At 35.9% G+C, this 18,533-nt stretch overlaps 1 protein-coding gene across 3 annotated transcripts in view; it reads left to right on the top strand.

Moving 5' to 3' along the window:
- Window positions 1–18,533, top strand: part of DMXL2 (Dmx like 2) — a 169,943-nt gene that overhangs the window by 30,382 nt on the left and 121,028 nt on the right. For all 3 annotated transcript variants that reach the window (XM_043920225.1, XM_043920224.1, XM_043920226.1), the window contains exons 2-6: window positions 995–1,120; window positions 3,608–3,679; window positions 6,927–7,005; window positions 7,840–7,975; window positions 8,613–8,679. In XM_043920225.1, the coding sequence (XP_043776160.1) occupies window positions 995–1,120; window positions 3,608–3,679; window positions 6,927–7,005; window positions 7,840–7,975; window positions 8,613–8,679 (480 nt within the window). The remainder of the gene's footprint in view (window positions 1–994; window positions 1,121–3,607; window positions 3,680–6,926; window positions 7,006–7,839; window positions 7,976–8,612; window positions 8,680–18,533) is intronic.

The raw sequence follows: 18,533 nt of genomic DNA, 5'->3' as shown, positions 1-18,533 counted from the left end.
GAAGAAAAAAAGCACTTCATAAACCTTATATTTATGGTGCTTTTTAATTTGAGAATTATCTTGTTAGGTGTTTTGAATATTTACTTGTAAGTTGAATTTGGAACAAAAAGAAAAATGTCCCCACCCTCTGCCCTTTGTGTCATCATAAAATTCACAAAGTTGCAAAACAGGAATAGCACACACCAAGAAGTATGGCAATAAGAAGAAATCTGTGGTTTTGCTCAGTATAGTTCTGTTGAACTAGGGAATTTTCCAGGAACTTGACCTTGTGTTTTGTTTTCCATAGCAAATATTTGTCACATTTTATATATTGGTTTGTTTTTTATTTTGTTTAAATATGTGTGTTGTGTTGCCACTTTGAATTGGATTCCTCCCCATCTGTGTGTCTCTCTGTGCCTCTCTTTATCTTTATCTTTTGTGCTTGAGGGGAGTGGGCAGGCAGGCTTCATCATGGATTTATTTAGGCAGTTGAGTTTGGTTAGTGTTTGCCTGTCGTACATGTAATTCTGCCTCGGGGGTTCATGTCTATTTGACTAGCTCTTTAAGTCATGTGGAATTGTGTTGGAAAATGCATCTGATTTCTATCTTGATCTTCCTGAATCCTGGTTTGAAACTAGAAACACAATTGTAGCCTTCAATGCGTTATTACTCTCAGATGAAGATTTTATTCTTTAGGGTCTCCTCTCATTTCTTAGATGAGCATCAGAGAGAAATTCCAAACAAAAGGATTAATGAGGTATGGAGGCTGTAATGTTTAAGACCTGGAAGAACCCTTTTTCTTGTTAGTAGCAATTATTGAATGATAATGTATGGTGTGCCATGCATTTGGTGTGACTGTTAATGTTCTGATTTGGAAATTGATGTTTTTAATATTATATTAACTATGTTTTTAAGATATGTCACAGTATCCTTTGCAATAGTAACAAAAACTAAGATAAACTAGTAATAATTCCCAAGTTACATATTTTACATAATATAAAACTTTTCCTTTTAGGCGTATGGATCAGGCTGTGATATTGTTATTTTGGCAAGTGACTTTGAATGTGTGCAGATCATCCCTGGTGCTAAGCATGGAAACATCCAAGTCAGCTGTGTGGAGTGTTCTAACCAACATGGAAGAGTAAGGGATTTATTTACTTTATTAAATATCATCTTTTAATATATTTAACTATCTCAGAGAATATTCTTAGGCTTCTATACAAGGCTTGCCTACGATTTCTAATTATGTAGTACACCTTGCTTAGATGGCTATTAGTAGGAAAGGGTAATGATAGGTTGTATACAAATTATGAAGAACTGTTAAGCTGATAAGTTATAATTGTTCTGCCTGTATATAGTGTCTTTAAAGATCTGCAGGCTTCACATTCCTGTACCTATTGGTATTCTGCCAGTTGATAATTCTGGCAGCTATTACACCAGTAGGAGGAAAGTAAACTTTTCTCTTCTATGCCTAGCATACCTTCTCTCTCTCAGATTACAATAATGTCAGATTTTTATCAAGAAATGTAGCAAGTTGTTAACATCTAGTATAATATGTGTCATAACTGATGCTTTGTAAAGTTTCTGTTAATGAAACTATTTGTTGTTTGAAGAATATTGAAGCTCATTCATTCAGAGGTTGAACTGAGAATTTATTTTAATATTATTCAAATTTCATCATATGTTGCTCTCCCCCCAAATTTCAAACATGATATACATCAAATTTTGATTATATGTAAAGTAAATATAGCATTTTTGCTGTATGTTCTAGCAGTTCTTTAAGGCCAGTGTTGTGTAGCAGAGTTAAATGTTTCTATGAGAATACAAGAGTGATATTTTTCCTGTAATAGTTTTAGAGTTCTAGAAATTTGTATTTACTGAGTAATAACAAATTTTATCAAGTAAATGTTTAATCAGAATATTTATGGTGCTACATAGTAATGCAAATTTATGCCAAACAATAAATTACAGTTATTATACCATTTCTACCCCTGCCCACCTGCTGGGTACCCACATTGTCCTACCTTCTTGTTTGTATCAAGCTTTAATATTTGTGTGAATAATATGACAATCCAGTAAAAAAAAAAAAAAAAACTGACATAGTATAAAACACTGAATTTCCTGGTATTTTCTGATACTTGTTTCTTGCTTTTCTAATTTTTTTCCCCATTTGTTCTCCTTAAGTATTGTTTACTTTTTAGAAAACACTCAGTGTCAGATTTCTCTCATTAATTTTTCATTGCTTATCTCCCTGTGCCAAGTGTGGTAGCTTTAAACCTGCCTAGAGCTATTATGATAGTTGTCAGAGATGTGTTTTAAATAGTTATTTATGTGCTGGTGATAATAAGAATAAGCAGATTCTCTGGGAGCAAAGTTTTTTTGTTTTTTTTTTTTAATTTTTTGATATAGAAGACCTTGGTTTCCATAACCATGTTTTTACTTTTTCTAACCTGGTTGGAGGTAAAGAAGACCAAGTTGGGACATCCCTGATTCATTGTCTTTTATTGCCATCTTTTAAAATTTTCTTTATCCCCAGTCCTTGTGATGATTACTCTCAATTTATGACTTTGTATTAAGCCATGATAATCATTCATTCATTCATTCATTCATCTACATGTTGAATGTGATCATTCGTAACACTTTGACCTGAGTGTTACCTTAGCCAGGCATTTTAAGTAGCTCTCCTCCTACCATTGTGGAGGGAAAGCTTTTTCTTGAAAAGAGTGTTAGATATTAAATAACAATTAAAATCACTTTTTTTTTTTTTTTTGCATCAGAGTGTCCTGAAATCAAGAGTGGATCTTTTTGGTTGACCTTAAAAACCAATACCTAATTTAGCTTTATAGGTTAACTCATAGACCCAGAGGTGTGAGAAGAGAGGGTTTTTGGTCTGTTCCCTGCAGTTGATTCTCTCTTGCCAACAGGAGGATAAACTGGGAACTGGCTTTCAAGGAGTTAACTAGAGAACAGGCACTGATAGCTCCTAGGGAAAGAGGAATTTGTATGTCTTCTTCTTAGGTGTGTGACCTGGAACAAAGTCTTCTTGGCCCCCAGACCCTTGGCTTAAGTTCATTGGAGATGTCCACATCAGTTGCTTATCCTCTAGTTGCAGTGAATGTCTCTCTGGTTTCTGCCTAGTCCATTTTTTCTATTCCTTCTTCTCCATGGTGTTCCCAACTGGTAATTTTTTTTGTTTGTTTGATGGTATAGTTCATGTCATTTATTTGATATATTTTTAATACCTGTTGCTCTTTGATGTCTTTTTCTACTTCTCATGGTTTTTATAATATTTTCACTGGACTATAAGGTTTCTGACAGATGTACCATTGAAATATATCTTTGTTAGTAAAATTTATTTCTGTATTTAAAAATGAAATTTTTATAGGAAAAGATGATCTCTTTGAATAGGTCAGCCTTATATTTGATATGTGAAATAAAGCCTGCTGAATTTTTGAACAGAGAAGAGATTCTTAAGTCCAGGACTTTTCCAGTTATATTTATGGAGAAGAAAAAACCATGAATACTGTATTTGGATTGCATGTAATCAGTTTACACATTATTGTAAAAAGGAAGTTATTTTTGTTTTCTTTTTTCCTTAAATATTAATGCTTTGTTTATTCTCTTTTAGATTGCAGCTTCATATGGTAATGCTGTTTGTATTTTTGAGCCCTTGGGCATAAATTCTCATAAGAGAAATTGTGTAAGTATTAAATGATAGTAGAAAAATTTTATAATTGAGTTTGGAATCCAGTTGACAGCAGTAAAGAGCTCCTTAGGAGCAGGTGCTGAAGGTGGGCTGGAATATCAGTGTGAAATTAGTCTGGTGATTTATTGTAAGATCTTTTACATTCACTGGGAATATATCCCTAGGCCTTTTAGAAACTCAGTTTTCTAGAATATTCCTAATTGAGATTGCCTTGTTAATTGGGATCTACCCTAGTTGAACTCTTATTTATTATTTCTTATCTAGATAACTAGACTAGTCTCTGTCTAATATCTATACCCCTTGCCTCTTCTCTTAGCAGAGTAGATCTTGACACTTTTCTGCTAAAAACTCTTTTATGGCTTCATATTTCTCACATTGAAAGCCAAAAATTCTTAGAATGGACCACAGTCCTTCTTCCTCCACCCCTCGTCTTGCCCCCACATTGGTACCCATTTATTACCTCTCAGAGCTCATCTCCTATTTTTGTCCTCACTGGTCACTCCAGCCATAGTGGCATTTTCAGTGTTCTTTGGATAGTTGCCCTCCCATCTTAGGGCCTTTACATTGGTTGTTCTTTTGTCTGGAATGTCCTTCTTTCTCTAGATAGCTTCAGGGCCAGCTCTTACAGACCCTTTAAGTTTTTGTTCAGTAGTACCATTTCAGTGGGATGTGCTTTGACTGTCCTTTTAAGAATTGCCACTTGCTTCTCCCACCTTCATTCTAACCTGCCTGTCCTTCTATTTTTAACCTATTTCCCATAGCACTTAACCTTGTTTATTTAGATTACCATTTAGTAAGTAATGTAAGCTCCATGTAAGCTCCGTGAGGGTAGGGAGCTTGGTTTCTTTTGCTCACTGATGCCTCTCAAATACTTAGAACAGTATCTGGAACATTACTTCTACTCTCTGGGTACTGAATTACATTTTATGTTATTTAGTACTCAGAAAATCCAATATGGGTAGATGCTTTAAAAAATTTAAAATTACTATATGCATTGGGACTTCACCATCTGAGACATATTTTCAACTGCCAGTGTGAAATCTGAGTGCCAAGATGTCACTTCTTGACATATTTACCAGTAATTAAAAAAATATTATATTATTAAATGCAATAAATGAGTAGTTTTGATATTTTTCATTAAATGTATGTATGTGAATATTACATTTCTTTTCAGAAGTACAAATTATATCAGTCTTTTCCCTCTAATCGTGTTATGAAATACATATCAAAGTTTTGAGTACTTAAGAGTCATCTTGAGTACATATTTTAAAATTCAGATTAAGTGAATAAATGATACAAATGAACTTATTTACAAAACAGAAAGAGACTCAAACTTCAAAAACAAACTTACGGTTACCACAGAGAAAAGATAGGGGGAAAGTATAAATTAAGAGTTTAAGATGAACATATATACACTAATCTATATAAGATAGATGATCAACAAGGACCTACTGTGTAGCATAGGGAGCTCTACTCAATATTCTGTGATAACCTATATGGAAAGGAATCTGAAAAAAATACATGTATATGTGTAACTGATTCACTTTGCTGTATCCCTGAAACTAACACAATGTGGTAAATAACTATACTCCAATATAAAATAGAAATTAAAAAAGAAAAAAATTCAGATTTCAGATCTCACTTCCAAAATTTTTGCTTTGTAATTGGTCCACAGGTTACACTCTGAGAAAATATTAAAGGAAAGAATACTAGGGATAGCTCCAGTTTTAGGAATGATTTAATTATTATTTTAAAATAGATCTGTTGAGTAGTATTTAAAATACTCTTGTGACTTGTTGGGTTAGTAGAGATAGGGTTTAAAAAATAACCTTTCCCCTAATTAAAAAATATAAAATTATTTTTATATACTGAAATTCAGGTTTTGTAGTTGTATTTTAAAATTCCACTTCTAGAGAGGCATGAAATCTTGAATAAAGTATTTAATTGCTAAAAATATTTTTAAGGTATTATAAGTAGAGAGAGTATTATCATTTATGAAATTATTACTTGCCAAGCAATTAATATATAACTTGCCTGGTAAAAAGCCTTGACATGGCTTTATGTTGCATCATACTTTCACAAAAGTACATTTTAGTTTGTCTACTGCAAAGAAATAGCTAAACTTTTTTTACTGTATTTCATGTGAAAGGCCTTTGGCTTTTAAATTTTAAATCTTCTTTCTATAGTTTAGAATGAAAACAGTAAGAAAATATAGGATGCAGATTACTCAAATATAATATATGTCAGCTTTGTGGGTTTTATGTATTACATAGTTTAAATTTGTTGACTTTTTGGAAGGTTGGAAGAAAAAGTGAAAGTCGCTTAGTCATTTCTGACTCTTTGCGACCCCATGGACTGTACATGGAATTCTCCAGGCCAGAATACTGGAATGGTAGCCTTTTCCTTCTCCAAGGGGTCTTCCCAACCCAGGGATTGAACCCAGGTCTCCCACACTGCAGCTGGATTCTTTACCAACTGAGCTATCAGGGTAGACCTAGTTTTATTTTAGACTTTGATGCCAGAAGATTATGTTAATTTGCACTTCATTCTGATGTGCATTTGCTTTGTTTTTACAAATGTTTATTGAGCATCTGTGTACTAGTCATTACCACACTCAGTACACAAAGCTCATTATGGCATAATTCCTGCCCTTGAAGAGTTACAGTGTAATAGGAGAGTCAGACATATAAACAGATAATTCAGCCTTATCAGTGTTATCATGGTGCGTGTGTGCGAAATCGCTTCCATTATATATGACTGTTTGCTACCCCCTGGACTGTAGCCCGCCAGGCCCCTCTGTCCATGAGATTCTCCAGTCATGAATTCTGGAGTGGGTTGTTACAGTGGTATAATGCATGTGAAAACTGCTCTGAGTGCTGCCAGAATGTCAGAAGAGGCTTCACTGGAGAGGTAATGGTTTAGCTAGATATCGATGTAACTGTAGAAGTGTACAGGTAGAGAAGAAAGGATACCCTAGGAATAAGAATGTGTTTATAGACAAGGAAGGAAGCCTGGGAGACATGCTTTGACTGGGCGTGGCAAACAGCTTGATATGGTAGAATAGTAAGTGGAACCACTGTAAATGATTTTTAAAATAGTATTTTGAAAATAATTAGTGAAATATTTATATCTTTGTTTCAGATCATAAAGTCTTAAGTTGAAGAAAATGATAATATGGTAGTGTTTGTGGATATTATTTTGAAAACATTATCTTTTTCTTTTTTTTCTTTATATATTTCAGCAACTCAAGTGTCAGTGGCTTAAAACTGGGCAGTTTTTTTTGAGTTCCGTGACATACAATTTAGCATGGGACCCTCAAGGTATTTAGCAATTATCTTTAGAAATTATGGAAAGTTAATAATTTGTTTTAAGTGTATGATTATAATGTGATATAGCCTCCCACAATAAAAAAATGATCAGTAGTATTCTTTTTTTTTGCTACTGAATGAGTGTACTTTTTTCTTTTTCAGACACACTGCTTTGTATAGTGCTTAATTTACTATTAGTTCTGTGCTTCCCCCCCCCTACTTTTGAATGTTTTGTTCCAAGAAACAATGATGATTTGTTTCATTAGTTAATGTGCTGCACTTTACTCTTATTGTATTTATTAAGAAATAAAATCAGGAATAAAACAAGATAACAAAAACCTATCTCATTTTGTTATTTGTATTTCAAGAAATTATTGTCTTTAATATTGAAAGGTTAGAAACTTCTAATAATAATGGTTATTGTCCCTTTTTACATTCACAGTTAATGAAGGTAATTTTAATAGTCTATGTAGAAAAACAAATTTTGTTAATCTTTAGTTATGTCTTATAGTCAGAGAATATCCTGTGTTGTATATATCAGAGTTTTTTTGGGTTTGTTTTGCTATTCTACTTTGCTGTGTTTTTTTTTTTTTTTTTTTGTAGGTTTTACCTGATAGACAATGTCTCTAGGCTTTGTGGTGGTGGTGGTTCTTCTCAGATTTCTCTCAAGTTTTCTTACCTAGTGGATTCATGCAACTTTTTAAGTGGATATACTCTACAAGTGTTTTTCATAGACAGTTTTGCTTATTTTTCACAGAACAGTTTATAGACTGAAGTAGACACCCTCATGTGCCTATATTTCTCCAGATAATCCTTGCTTATTACAGAACATTCTTTAATTTTCAGATAACAGATTGTTGACAGCAACTGATTCTCTTCAGTTGTGGGCTCCTCCACGAGATGACATTCTGGAAGAGGAGGAAGAAATCAATGATAAAATTCTTCCTGTTTTAAATGATTGGAAGTGCATCTGGCAGTGCAAGTTAGTGTCTAACTCTGTTGTTCATTAATTTAAAAAATGCTTCCTATACAAAGTTCCCTTTCATAATGATCTTAGAAGCCTAGCAAATAGACTTTTTCTAACCAAAACCCATTATAACATCATCCTCTAATCTGTGCTACAATAGATTGTTAAAAAAAAAAGATGAAAATATTTTCATAGTTAATAATCTCAGGACTTGGGTTGAGAAGGTTGACACAAAGGAATTATTCATTAACGCATAAACTATAGATGGGATAGGCAGAGGGAAGATGTGGTGAAAGGATGGCTGTACCATTGACAACAAAGATGATATGAAGGGATCCAACTAGCCAGGGAAGGTGATGAGCTCAGTTTTTAAAATGTTGCATTAAGATGTTGGTGGAACATGTAGGTTGTGATATCATTTAAGCATGTTAATTGCATTCTTTGGATCCCCGAAGTGAACCTTGGGTTAATTTTAATGAGTTAATTTGTATTTTTAGGGAGGTGAAATATTTAGACTTATTTTTAGAGAGGTGAAAACACTCTTGATGATGTTATGAAAAATCTTATTTTGACCATTTATATATATATGTATATATATATAAAAGGTGTTCTAGATTTTAAAAATGCTAACTGTTTAACTTTGTCTTTTTAGAACCTCAGTATCTGTACATTTGATGGAGTGGTCCCCTGATGGTGAATACTTTGCTACTGCTGGAAAGGTAAAGGACCAAGCAATACATAAACAGGAAAAAACAAAAGAGTTAGAAATATTCCTCACTCATTCTCATTTTCAGATTTTTTATCTGTAAAATTGAAAGGATCCTACATTACAAAGCTGGCCTGAGGAATAGGTGATAGCTTTGTAAAAAATCTGGTATGTCTGCCATAGGCAGTTCGCATTTGGGAAATAGTGGCTATAATTTTTATTCTTATTTGACCATTGCAAAAATTTATGGTTTTAAAAAATAATTTTTATGTTTAAAAAATATTAAAAAGTAAAACAATACTAGATTTGCAATGAAAAGATGCACTCCCTTCTTCCCACTCTTAATTCCTGTGTCCTAGAGGCAGTGATTTGTAAAATTGCATATTTAAATACTTCTTTCCATATTCTTAAGTAACTTGCTTATGTTCCCATTGTTTATTTTATTTTTTTCTTTTTGGTTTTATGTATCATCTCTGGCCTCACTACTATGGAGGCTGAGACTAGTTCTCTAGCTGATGTTCCCAACGCCATCTCCTCTTAACCACACTAATGTGTATTCACTTCCCTTCCTCCTATCTTTCTGCTCTAAGTGTCTCATAATATTTGGGGAACCCAGTGTTTATTATTCACATTATTAAGAGTATGTAAAAGATTCTTCATGGAATAATTACTTTGTTGTTAATAATTATTATGTTTTACTGTTTGCTTAGTTTTCTGTATACCTAATTCATCCCTCACACCTCTGATGTTCTTTGAATTTCCTCTCAGTATCATTCCCAGTAGAAGGTATCCTGGAAATGTGTATTTTCTTTGTTCTGGCTTAGTTGCTCAGTCTGACTTAGTTGCTCTTGGAGTCTTACATAGAGCTCTCAGTTCAGGATTTTCTTTTACCAACCTCAGGGGATTCTCTGCCCATCTCCTTTGTTAAATTCTCTGTTTCTTACCATCGTTTATCTTCTTTCCTTGTTTTGATGGAGATAGCCTCTAGTAGGTTCCTGAGAAAAGATGAATGGGAAAAAAACACATTAGAGGCCTCTCAAGTCTGAGCAATTCTTTCTTTGCTGTTATGCTTTATTTGATTGGGCATAGAATTTGGTGGGAACTGATTTTCCTTGAGAATTTTAAATGTCATGGTTCTGTTGCCTTCCAGCTTCCAGTGTTGCTATTTGAGAGGTACAGTGCCATTAAGACCCTGCTCTCCCAGCTCCATCCAGCTTGTAGAGGTTTTAAGAATCTTCCCCTTATCCTGGTGTTCTGAAATGTCAAGATGTGGTGGAGCGGGTCAGTCAGCTATAAATATTTACATATAAATATATATACATAAGGGGTAAAGAATAAAGACTCTTTTTGTGTAGGTAATTTGATGTTCCCATTCAGTCTGAAAGCTCATGTTCTTCAGTTCAGGGGAATTGCTTTATATTATTCCTTTTGTGTTATCTCCTTCCTTTCATGTTCTGTTTTCTCTCATTCTGAATCTCCCCTTATTCAGATGTGGATCCTTCTATACTGATCCTCTAATTTTCTGTGGGCCCCCCATTGTTTTTTTTGTTTGTTTAAATTCTGGGTTTTTTTTTCAGCTTTAATTTTGATATAATTTTTTCCTACTGCCACATTTTTTTATTTTTAAGTTTTTTTCGCCTAATTCTATGAATGCTCCTTTAAAGTTATGTAAAGGTGCTTTAAAAAGACTGTATTTGGAACTTCTGAAGATGGCGGAGGAGTAGGACGGGGAGACCACTTTCTCTCCTACAAATTCATCAAAAGAATAACTGAACGCAGAGCAAACTTCACAAAACAACTTCTGATCGCTAGCTGAGGTCGTCAGGCGCCCAGAAAAGCAGCCCATTGTCTTCGAAAGGAGGTAGGACAAAATATAAAAGATAAAAAGTGAGACAAAAGAGCTAAGGACGGAGATCCGTCCTGGGAAGGGAGTCTTAGGCGGCATTGCTTGGGGTAGGGTCCGGGCCTGAGTGCCCTGAGGACAATCGGAGGGAGCTTCTGTGAGTTGCCAACTTGAACTGTGGGAGACCAAAAGAGAGAGAGAAAATTAACTGGCCCGAATACACTGCCGGCCGTTCGCAGAACAAAGGGACCTAGAAAGTCCAGAGCTCGCAGGCTGCGGACAGGCCCAGCCCCGCCGGAGGCAGGAGGCAGCGGGGGAGGGGAAGGTCGCTGCGAGACACAGGGGCAGGCACCCGACCGGCGCGGGCGGGGACTGGGGCTGGGGACGCGGAGGGCAGAAGGCGCACGCACCCGACTGGCGCCAGCGGAAACTGAGACTGGGTCCGCGGAAGGGAGTGGGCGCGCCACACCTGGGGAGAGTGCACCCATCAAGCCCCTGGCTGCCTGGACCGCTCTGACGGGGAAGGCACAGAGAGCAGGTGCAGCTTTTCCTTCCGCGCTTTTGTGTAACACCCGAGGGCTGGAACCTCGCACAGCGTGAGGCGCGCTCCATATAGAGCAGCCAGGAGCCTGAGCAGCGCAGACGGAGAAAGCAGCGTTAGCCCCTCCCCGCAGCGCCAGCCCCTCCCCGCAGAGCGACGGAACTAGCTACCTGAATAAGAGTCCACCTCCGCCAGCCTATGTCAGGGCGGAAATGAGGCTCTGAAGAGACCGGCAAACAGAAGCCAAATAAACAAAGGGAACCGCTTCAGAAGGGACTGGTGCAACAGATTAAAATCCCTGTAGAAAACACCGACTACACCGGAAGGGGCCTGTAGATATCGAGAAGTGTAAGCTGGAATGAGGAGCTATCTGAAACTTGAGCCGAACCCACACTGACAGCAACAGCTCCAGAGAAATTCCTAGATATATTTTTACTTTTTTTTTTTTTTACGTAAGGGAAAAAAAAATTTTTTTTTATTTTTTTCATTTTTTCTTTTTTATTTTTTCTCTTTTATTTTCCTTTAAAATTACCTATTACTCCCCCATTACTCCTTAACTTTCATTTTCATAGAAGCTGTGGTACATATACACCATGGAATATTACTCAGCTGTTAAAAAGAATTCATTTGAATCAGTCCTAATGAGATGGATGAAACTGGAGCCCCTTATACAGAGTGAAGTAAGCCAGAAAGATAAAGAACATTACAGCATACTAACACATATATATGGAATTTAGAAAGATGGTAACGATAACCCTATATGCAAAACAGAAAAAGAGACACAGAAGTACAGAACAGACTTTTGAACTCTGTGGGAAAAGGTGAGGGTGGGATGTTTCGAAAGAACAGCATGTATATTATCTATGGTGAAACAGATCACCAGCCCAGGTGGGATGCATGAGACAAGTGCTCGGACCTGGTGCACTGGGAAGACCCAGAGGAATCGGGTGGAGAGGGAGGTGGGAGGGGGGATCGGGATGGGGAATACGTGTAAATCTATGGCTGATTCATATCAATGTATGACAAAACCCACTGAAATGTTGTGAAGTAATTAGTCTCCAACTAATAAAAAAAAAAAAAAAGACTGTATTTACAGGTGATTAACAGGCTTAAATCTCTGGGTAACTCTGGGAGCCAGCACTCCTTGCAACATTATGTTCCTCACACTTACTCTTTACATACATCGCACACACATACATTAGTTAAGGGCTAATGAGGGCAGAATATTGGTTCTCAGCTTTTATAAACAATTTCTGAAAAACTCAGGCAAAGTTATGTAGATACTGTCAACTGGAAATGGCTCACTGAAGTGCTAAGGCATGAGAGGATACAGCTGATGTATCAAAAATATTTTTTGTATCTTGAATTGTATCTGCAGGTGCCTTGGGTTAGAAGAACTCAGAACCTCTGGTCTAAACCCTGGACATTTTATTTATTTATTTTTAATTGAAGGATAATTGCTTTACAGTATTGTGTTTGTTTCTGCCAAACATCAACATGAATCAGCCATAGGTATACATATGTCTTCTCCCTTTTGAACCTCCCTCCCACTTCTCTCCTCATCCCACCTCATTAGGTTGTTACAGAGCCCAGGTTTGAGTTCCTTGAGTCATAAAGCAAATTCGCATTGGCTATCTATTTTAAATATGGTAATGTTAAGTTTCTATGTTACTGTCCCCATACATCCCACCCTTTCTGCCCCCCAACCCCTGCACTGAGTCCATAAGTCTGTTCTCTGTCTCTGTTGCTGCCCTGCAAATAGTTTCATCATTACCATCTTTCTAGATTTCACATATATGCATTAGTATACAATATTTGTTTTTCTGATTTACTTCCCTCTATGTAATAGGTTCTAGGTTCATCCATCTCATTAAAACTGACTCAAATGCATTTCTTTTTACATCTGAGTAATATCCATTGTATATATGTACTATAGCTTCTTTATCCTTTCATCTGTCGATGGACATCTAGGTTGCTTCCATGTCCTAGCTGTTGTAAATAGTGCTACAGTGAACATTGGGGTACATGTGTCTTTTTGAATTTTGGTTTGCTCAGGGTATATGCCTAGTACTGGGATTACTGGGTCATGTGGTGGTTTTATTCCTAGTTTTTTTAAGGAATCTGCATACTGTGTTCCATAGTGGCTGTATCAATATACATACCCACCAACAGTGCAAGTGCAAGACGACCAGTCGTATCTGACTCTTTGCAATCCCATGAACTGTAGCCTGGCAGCCTCCTCTGTTCATGAATTCTCTAGGCAAGAATACTAGAGTGGATAGCCGTTCCCTTCTCCAGAGGATCTTTACAACCCAGGGATTGAACCCAGGTCTCCTGCATTGCAGGAGGATTCTTTACCATCTGAGCTACCAGGGAAGCCTGAAAGTACTGGAGTGAGTAGCCTATCCCTTCTCCATATCTTCCCCACCCAGGGATCAAACCTGGGTCTCCTGCATTGGAGGCGGATTCTTTACCAGCTGAGCTACCAGAGGAGCCCAACAGTGCAAGAGTGTTCCCTTTTCTGCACATCCTCTACAGCATTTATTGTTTGTAAACTTTTTGATGATGGCCATTCTGACTGGTGTGAGGTGATATCTCATGGTAGTTTTGATTTGCATTTCTTTAATAATGAGCGATGTTGAGCATCTTTTCATGTGTTTTTTAGCCATCTGTATGTCTTCTTTGGAGAAATGTCTGTTTAGGTCTTTTGCTCACTTTTGGATTGGGTTCTTTGCTTTTCTGGTGTTGACTCATGTGAGCTGCTTGTATATTTTGGAAATTAATCCTTTGTCAGTTGTTTCATTTGCTTTTATTTTCTCCCATTCTGAGGATTGTCTCTTCATCTTGTTTATAGTTTTCTTTGCTGTGCAAAAGCTTTTAAGTTTAATTAGTTCCGATTTGTTTATTCTTATTTTTACTTTCATTACAGTAGGAGGTGGATCCTAGAGGATCTTGCTTTGATCTATGTCATAGAGTGTTTGGCCTATGTTTTTCTCTTAAAGTTTTATAGTTTATGGTGTTACATTTAGGTCTTTAATCTATTTTGAGTTTATCTTTGTGTATGGTGTTAGGAAGTGTTCTGATTTCATTCTTTTACGTGTAACTATCTAGTTTTCCCAGCACCACTTATTGAAGAGGCTATCTTTGCCCCATTGTATATTATTACATCTTTGTCAAAAATAAGGTACCCATAGGTGTGTGGGTTTATTTCTGGGATTTCTATCTTGTTTCATTGGTCTACATTCCTTTTTTTGTTCCAATACCATAATGTCTTGATGACTGTAGCTTTGTGTTACAGTCTGAAGTCAGGCAGGTTGATTCCTCCAGTTCCATTCTTCTTCTCAAGATTGCTTTGGCTCTTCAGGGTCTTTTGTGTTTCCATAAGAATTGTGAGGGGAGGAGCTAAGATGGCAGAGGAATAGGACGGGGAGACCACTTTCTCCCCTACAAATTCATCGAAAGAACATTTGAACGCTGAGCAAACTTCACAAAACAACTTCTGACCGCTAGCAGAAGACATCAGGTGCCCAGAAAAGCAGCCCATCATCTTCGAAAGGAGGTAGGACAAAATATAAAAGATAAAAAGAGAGACAAAAGAGATAGGGATGGAGACCTGTCCAGGGAAGGGAGTCCTGATAGAGGAAGTTTCCAAACACCAGGAAACCCTCTCACTGGCGGGTCTGGGGGAAGTTTTCGAATCTCAGAGGGCAAACTAACTGGGAGGAAAAATAAATAAAACCCACAGATAACATGCCTAAAAGCAACTCCCAGCAGAAAAGTACCCCAGACGCCCGCATCCGCCACCAGCAAGTGGGGGTGGAACGGAGAGGAGCCGGCGGCATTGCTTAGGGTAAGGACCGGCCCGAATGCCCTGAGGGCAATCCGAGGGAGCTAACGTGAGATAGCAACTTAAACTGTGGGATAGCAAGAGAGAGAGAGAAAAGTAACCTGCCCTGAATACACTGCGGGCCCCTTCGCAGAACAAAAAGAAAGACTGAGCAATTCCAGAGAAGAGCTAGCCGGCTGCGGACTGGCCCATCCCCCCACTGGAGGCAGGAGAGACGGGGGGAGGGGAAAGGGGCAAACCTGGGCCCAGAGATGGCACCCCTACCAAACTGCAAACATAAGAATTGTGAAATTTTTGCTTCTAGTTCTGTGAAAAATGACGGTTATTTGATAGGGATTGCATTGAATCTGTCGGTTGCATTTGGTAGTGTAATCATTTTCACAATATTGATTCTTTAAATCTAGGTACATGGAATATCTCTCCACCTGTTTATGTTGTCTTTGATTTCTTTCATCAGTGTCTTAAATATTTTTCTGTATATAGCTCTTTTGTCTCCTTAGCTAGGTTTATTCTTAGATATTTTATTCTTTTTGTTGCATTGGTGAATGGGATTGATTCCTTAATTTCTTTGATTTTTTTCATGGTTATTGTATAGGAATGCAAGTGATTTCCGTGTACTGATTTTGCTTTGCTAAATTCACTGATTAGCGCTAGTAATTTTCTGATAGTATCTTAGGGTTTTCTATGTACAGTATCATGTTGTCTGCAAAGAGGGAGAGTTTTACTTCTTTTCCAATCTGAATTCCTTTTCTTTCTTTTTCTTCTCTGATTACCATAGCTAGGACTTCTAAAACTATGTTGAATATTAGTGGTTAGAGTGGACACTTTGTCTTGTTCCTGATCTTAGAGGGAATGCTTTCAGTTTTTCACCATTTACAATAATGTTTGCTGTTGGTTTATCATTTATGGCCGTTACTGTGTTGAGGAGAATTCCTTCTATGCCCATATTTTGAAAAGTTGTGTGTTTTTTTTTTTAATCAAAAAAGCCTTTGCATTTTGTCAAAGGCTTTTTCTGCATCTATTGAGATTATCATATGGTTTTTATCTATCAGTTTTTTAGTGTGGTGTATCACATTGATAAAATCTGGATATTTTATTTTTAGTCATCCACATTTAAATCTAAAATCCATGTACAAAAATTCTATGGTTTGAGGAAGAGGTCAGGTTTCACTTTTTCCATATGGATATCCAGTTGTGCAGCTAAATTAATTGAAAAGCCTCTGTGTTGCCAACTTTGTCAAAAGCAAATATCCAAACTAGTGTGGCTCTGTTTCTGAATTCTTTTCTCTGGTCCATTGGTCTTTCCTTGTAGCAGTGCCACCTTCATTTCTATAGCTTTTAAATTGTCTTGATGTGTGGTAGAACATATTTTCACATCTTGTTTTTCTTCTTCAAGGTTATCCTGTCTACTTTTGGCCCTTTATATTTCCATATAAATTTTAGAATGAGTATGAAATTTTATAAAACCAACAGAAAACCTCTTGTGATTTTGACTGATATTTCATTGATTCTGTAGATCAGTTTTGGGAAAATTGACGTCTTTACAATTGAGCCTTCTCGTCTATGAACATGACATAGTCTTTCATTTAGATCTTTTTACTTTTCTCAGTAATGTTTTATAATTTTTTGCAGCAGTCCTAAATATCTTTTGTTGGATTCATTCCTAGGTATTTGATATTTTTGATGTTGTAAATGATATCATTTTATAATTGTATATAGAAATGAAATTGAAATTAATTTTTGGTTTTATATTTAGCAGTCTTAATAAACTCAATACTAACAAGTCCTCTGTAGATCTTTCTGTATTTTCTGTGTGCATAATTCTATTATTTATGAATAATGACAGTTTTATTTCATCTTTCCTAACTCTTAAGTGTTTTAATGTCTTTTCCTTTTTTTACTCTAGTATCTAGAACCTCTAGTATAGTGTTGAGGAAAGGTCTGAGATTGGTTATCTTTTCCTTGTTCCCAATATCAAAAGGACACCTTTCACAGGGTCACAATTATGTATGATATTTACCATAGGTGCTTACTATACTCTTTTTTTAGATAAAAGAAGTTTCCTTCTTATTTGTAGATTGCCAGAATTTTTAAAATAGCAAATGTTGAATTTTAGCAAATACTTTTTCTGGATCTAGTGATATTGTCATTATTTTCTTATTTTCTTCATTAGTGAGATGAAATTTTTTGGACTTATTTATATAAATCTTGTGTTTTTGAAATAATCTCAACTTGATTGTAATGTGTTGTTCTTGATGGATTTGCTTTGCTAATGTTTTATTTAGGATTTAGTAGAGCTCTCTGTTAGAGTGAGACTTGGCAAATATTGTTTCCTTTTTTGTACAGGCATACCTGTTTTTACTGTGCTTTGCTTTATTGGGCTTTGCAGTTAATGTGTTTTTTAGCACTTTGAAGGTTTGTGTCAACCCCGTGTTGTCAGATGATGGTTAGTGTTTTTTTAGCAATAAAATATTTTAAAATTAAGCTATGTACATTTTAAAAGATGTAATGCCATTGCACACTGAATAAGCTACTGTATAGTGCAAATGGAACTTCTGTGTGCACTGGGAAACCAAAAAATTTGTGTGGACTCCCTTTATTGTGATAGTATTTGCATTATTGTGGTGGTCTGGAACTAAATCTGCAATATCTCTCAGATGGCCTGTAATGATTTTGATTTCAGTGTCATGCTGGCCTCATAAAATGAATTGGATATGTATTTTTAAAATATAGTCTATAGAATGGGTTTCTGCAAGGTTAGTGTTTTACTCTTAAATTTGCTGGTGAAGCCATCTGGACCCAGAATTTCCTTTGTGGGATTCAGTTTTTTAAATAGTTATAGATCTATTCAGATTTTATATTTCTTTTTTATGTCAGTTTTAGTAAATTAGATTTATATAGAATTTTCCAGTTTTAACTAAATTTTCAGATTTATTGGTCTAAAATTGTGCAAAACATCTTAATATCTGTAATATATATGTGATGTTTTTTTCATCTTACTAAGAATTTATCAATTTTATAAATCTTTTCAAAGAACTGACTTTTGGTTTTGTAGGCTTACACATTATATGTCTGTTTACTCTTTTATTAATTTGTTTGGTTCTGTTTTTTTCTCAGACTTTTTTAGATGGATGTTCAGCATTTTTTGTTTCTTCACTTTTTTCAGCATTTGTTGTTTTTAATGTGTACATTTAACACTATAGATGTCCCTTTAAGCTTAGCTTTATCCCATAAGGTTTTTTATTCCATAATTTTTGACATGTATTATTTTCATTATTATTCTAAATACAGATTTTTCTATGTGTGATTAATTTTCAGTGTGATTCATTTTTTGATTCGTGGGTTGTCCAGAGTATGGATTAGAGCCTGGTTCAATTATGTTGGGTGGTGGTGGATGGTGTAGAAGTGTTTTCTTGGTGGTGACAACTTTTATTTTGCGTTACTAAGTAAACTTATAACTAATTGGTTGTTAAAGTAATAACTAGTGATAGTGTTATAATAGCGACTACTAGTAGTTGACAGTTATGAACCAGAAATTGTGCCTTCAAAAGCTGTGGGGCAAGTGTTTTACAGAAGGGGAAACTGCAGTTTCACAACTTGCCTGAGAATACAAAGGTACTCAGAAGGTAGAGCTGG

The sequence above is a fragment of the Cervus elaphus genome, chromosome 12 (assembly GCF_910594005.1).
Source record: "Cervus elaphus chromosome 12, mCerEla1.1, whole genome shotgun sequence".
Lineage (NCBI taxonomy): Eukaryota > Metazoa > Chordata > Mammalia > Artiodactyla > Cervidae > Cervus > Cervus elaphus.
This window is presented reverse-complemented; position numbering and strand designations above follow the sequence as displayed.